The sequence below is a fragment of the Histoplasma capsulatum genome, genomic scaffold (assembly GCF_000149585.1).
Source record: "Histoplasma capsulatum NAm1 scaffold_1 genomic scaffold, whole genome shotgun sequence".
Classification (NCBI taxonomy): domain Eukaryota; kingdom Fungi; phylum Ascomycota; class Eurotiomycetes; order Onygenales; family Ajellomycetaceae; genus Histoplasma; species Histoplasma mississippiense.
The window spans coordinates 3,446,401-3,449,845 of NW_001813982.1; the positions used below are offsets into that span (position 1 = coordinate 3,446,401).

Sequence of the window (3,445 nt, forward strand, 5' to 3'; positions counted from 1 at the left end):
TCCAATTGACGACGAGCTTCATCAGTTGAGCAGCTCAAAACTCGTACAGACATATAGATATCGTTTCGCCCTTTTCAAAATATCCGGATTGATCGAGAAGTTGGGAGTTAGGTTCCAAGTTGTTCATTGTGGGGACGAGCATTTGCATTACAAAAGCACGATTCCCGAACCCTTCACACTAATTGAATCCCCTCTGAGGCTTCAGGGCTAGATTGTCTGTTTTCCCATTCTGATTCCAATCCACGCATGTCTGGAGCGGAATCTGCGAGGGCCGACTTGCATGCCAAGGCTTCTCAGGGCGCCATTCTGCATTGGTGGCTCTCTCGTATTGAAGGTGAAGTGAAGTGTGAGGCCCGGGTTGGCGGGCAGCTGAGTAATTGGGAGCGCGGTGATTTTCCGGTTGACTCCGGAGTACGAGTATGGTTTCGCTGGTGGGAATGTGATGGAGCACATTGGGGGGCTGTTGTGAATGATTTCAAGTTTCTAGAGTACTGGTCGGCAGCGTCGGCGATTTGTGGACTGAAAATAAATAATGGTAGAAAACGAACCAGGAGAGAAAAACCAGAAATGAGATGACTGATGATTGAGCAAAAGCGGTGAATTTCGCAACTGCGAATTTTCATCCTCCCAGAGCTTCTAACTTGTAAAGATACATTGGGGTTAAGATTAAGGATCGGAGTTGCAGTTGAGGTCCTGCACGGTATGAAAAATTGCCTCCATTAACACATCTATGTCGAGATGAGCGTTGATATAGATTTGATGTCGAGATATAGTACATTATTTTTGGTAGAAATCGGATAGCCGACCGCGTTCAGTCGGACTTTGCACCCAAACTGAAGGTTGTCGGGCACCGCTGGTCGTGGCTCAAGTAGATTAATAATTGCACGGTGTTGCGCGGGAGATTGGATATCGAGCGCACGCCGAGGGAGGATATACACCTAGGCCGAAGGAGTATATAAGACATGCTCAATTCCCGTCCTCTGAGCTCACAATTATAAGAAGGAAGAAAGAAAAGAAAAAAAGGCATTCTTAAATACCCCAAGGAAAGGGAAATCCAGAATCTAGAAAAACACAAGGATTGAAATACCGCACAGGGAAAGATGACACAACTACCCAAACCCCTCGTCCTGCATGGCAAACTTATCGTCCCCAATCCATTCAAAGTAGCCCTGATCCTCGGCGAGCTAAACCTCCCCTACATCATCGACCTCATCGAATTAGCCGACGTGAAAACCCCCGCCGCCCTTAACCCCAACGGCCGCCTCCCAGCCCTCACCGACCCAAACACAGGCCTCGGGATCTGGGAATCCGGCGCAATCATCGAATACCTAGTGGCCATGTACGATAACGGACCAAAGCGCAAGCTGAGCTTCGAGCCCGGCAGTGTAGACCACTGGCATGCCATCCAGTGGCTGCACTTCCAAATGTCCGGTCAGGGTCCGTATTTCGGACAGTCGTTCTGGTTTCAGAACCACCATCCGGAGATTTTGCCCAGCGCGATTACGCGGTATGAGAATGAGGCGAGACGGGTTTGCAGTGTGTTGGATGGGTGGTTGGAGGGCAGGCTGGGGGTTAGTGGTGGCGGGATTGGGAAGGAAAGGAAGTATCTCGTTGCATAGAAGTGTTCGTTTGCGGACTTGGCGTTTATCCCGTGGCAAGAGAATGTACAGAAGTGTATTCGTTATGGCACGGATGGGGGTGCGTTTGATCAGGAGAAGGAGTTCCCCCATATGCATGCTTGGCTCGAGCGGATAAAGGGCCGCGAGGCAGTGAAGAAGGCCTTCGTGGCGCGTGCGGAGGCTAAAAAGGGCCAGACGGAACGGGAGGTGAAGAAGTAGGTTGTGGTGTGTGGCGGTTTTTGAAGGTAATGATTGTGGGTTGGGATAGTGATGAGAGCATTCAGCTAATTGAATAAGAATGCTGATGCTATGTAATTGAAACAACAATGAGATATATGCATATATTAGAATTCATCACATCTCATTCTCAATGGAGACTCCCTTGTGTTTTTTCATCTCACTCCTTGTTTCTCCCTTTCTACCCCTTCATTCATACATCTTTGTAGTTATGAAAATAAACAATACTGAGACAGGTATGTGGATTAACATGTTGACAGAATGAAACAAAGTAAAAAGCACATCTGAACTGGAAGGAAATCAGTGTACACATAATTCATAGCATGGCCATATAGAGCCATGACATAGAAGAACAAAACCACATGGGAAAGGAGAAAGACACAAATAATGGTGGTGAAACATGTGAGACCTGCATGCATGCAGTTGATGCATTGTTCATTGTCATTAGTCATGCAAACATAAAAGAGGGGTAGGGAGAAAATGTGTGCATAGGAGACAGAAGGAATAAAATTATTCAATCCTCGCAATATAATTTACGCTGACCATGATCACGGCCAGAGTCTCGGGTTGCACAGATAGAAGCAGAATGCTCAACAACCTTCCCGTGCCCTATATTTTCCTGGCGAATAAGATAACTACCAGCACCACCGCCCATCGTCACTGTCTTTTTCTCATTTTCGGCGGTTGTCGTGGAGAAAGCATCATCATTTGGATCTGCAATAATGTACGGCATGACGAGATCGAAATTCCGTGTGGTGTTCACGCCGCTGTCTACATTGTGATGGGGAGAGAATGAAGGTCGTTGATGATGTGTTGTCAGATGTGGTGGGGGATGAGTAGTGGTAGCCATATATGCAGCTGGCTCGGTAGGGCTGTCCAGTAATGATGAAGCAGCAGATGTTGTTGGTGAGTGCGCTAGGGACGGTACCTGGATGGTGCTTTGGCCGCCAGTAGTGGAGACGCTGGCAGAGCTGTGGTGGGCTATGCGGACGGGACGGGGATGGATGGTATCATCGTCATTATTGATAATATCGTTAGAAGTACCATTTTCGTCTGCAATTTTGAAGTCGGTGGTGTTGCTTGTGTTGCTGCCATTGTCCGTGACAATATTGGATGGTGCTGACTTTTGAAATAGGGATAGATAACGGAATGCTTCGCTGGACATTAAGGGATTGGTAGCTCGGTGAGGAATCTTTGGTTTCCACTCGGAGTCCAGTTCTGAGGCGGTGCCTTTTTGATTGTCCACGGGTATTCGAATTGGAGGAGACGGGGAACTTGACGCTGGCTGCGTGGGAGTCATTGGAACACCAATGGATTTAGACGCGACGGATGATGAGGGGGACGCAGGAGGAGAAAGTTTAGAGGAAGTCATTCTTCCAGATGTCATTTGAAAGGTGTCAAGGGGTTTGGTTGAATCCTTTCGACGACAGCTGCATGCACGAGGTTAGAGTATGGAATAATGTGATGGAGACAGATCTTCGTTTGAGGAACTTTGGATCGATGCATATATTGGTGTTTAAAGTAATGTACCTTTCACTGCAGTAGAGAAATGAATCACTTGGAATCATAATCTGTCTCTCGCACGTGGT

At 47.5% G+C, this 3,445-nt stretch overlaps 1 protein-coding gene across 1 annotated transcript; it reads left to right on the top strand.

Annotated features, from left to right (window-relative positions):
- Positions 1–1,100: 1,100 nt before the first annotated feature.
- Positions 1,101–1,838, top strand: HCAG_00992 (hypothetical protein; the record flags this gene model as incomplete). The annotated part of the gene is made up of 2 exons (XM_001543896.1): positions 1,101–1,571; positions 1,671–1,838. 2 exons carry the CDS (start codon positions 1,101–1,103, stop codon positions 1,836–1,838), a joined length of 639 nt encoding a protein of 212 aa, XP_001543946.1.
- Between the last annotated feature and the right edge of the window lie 1,607 nt (positions 1,839–3,445).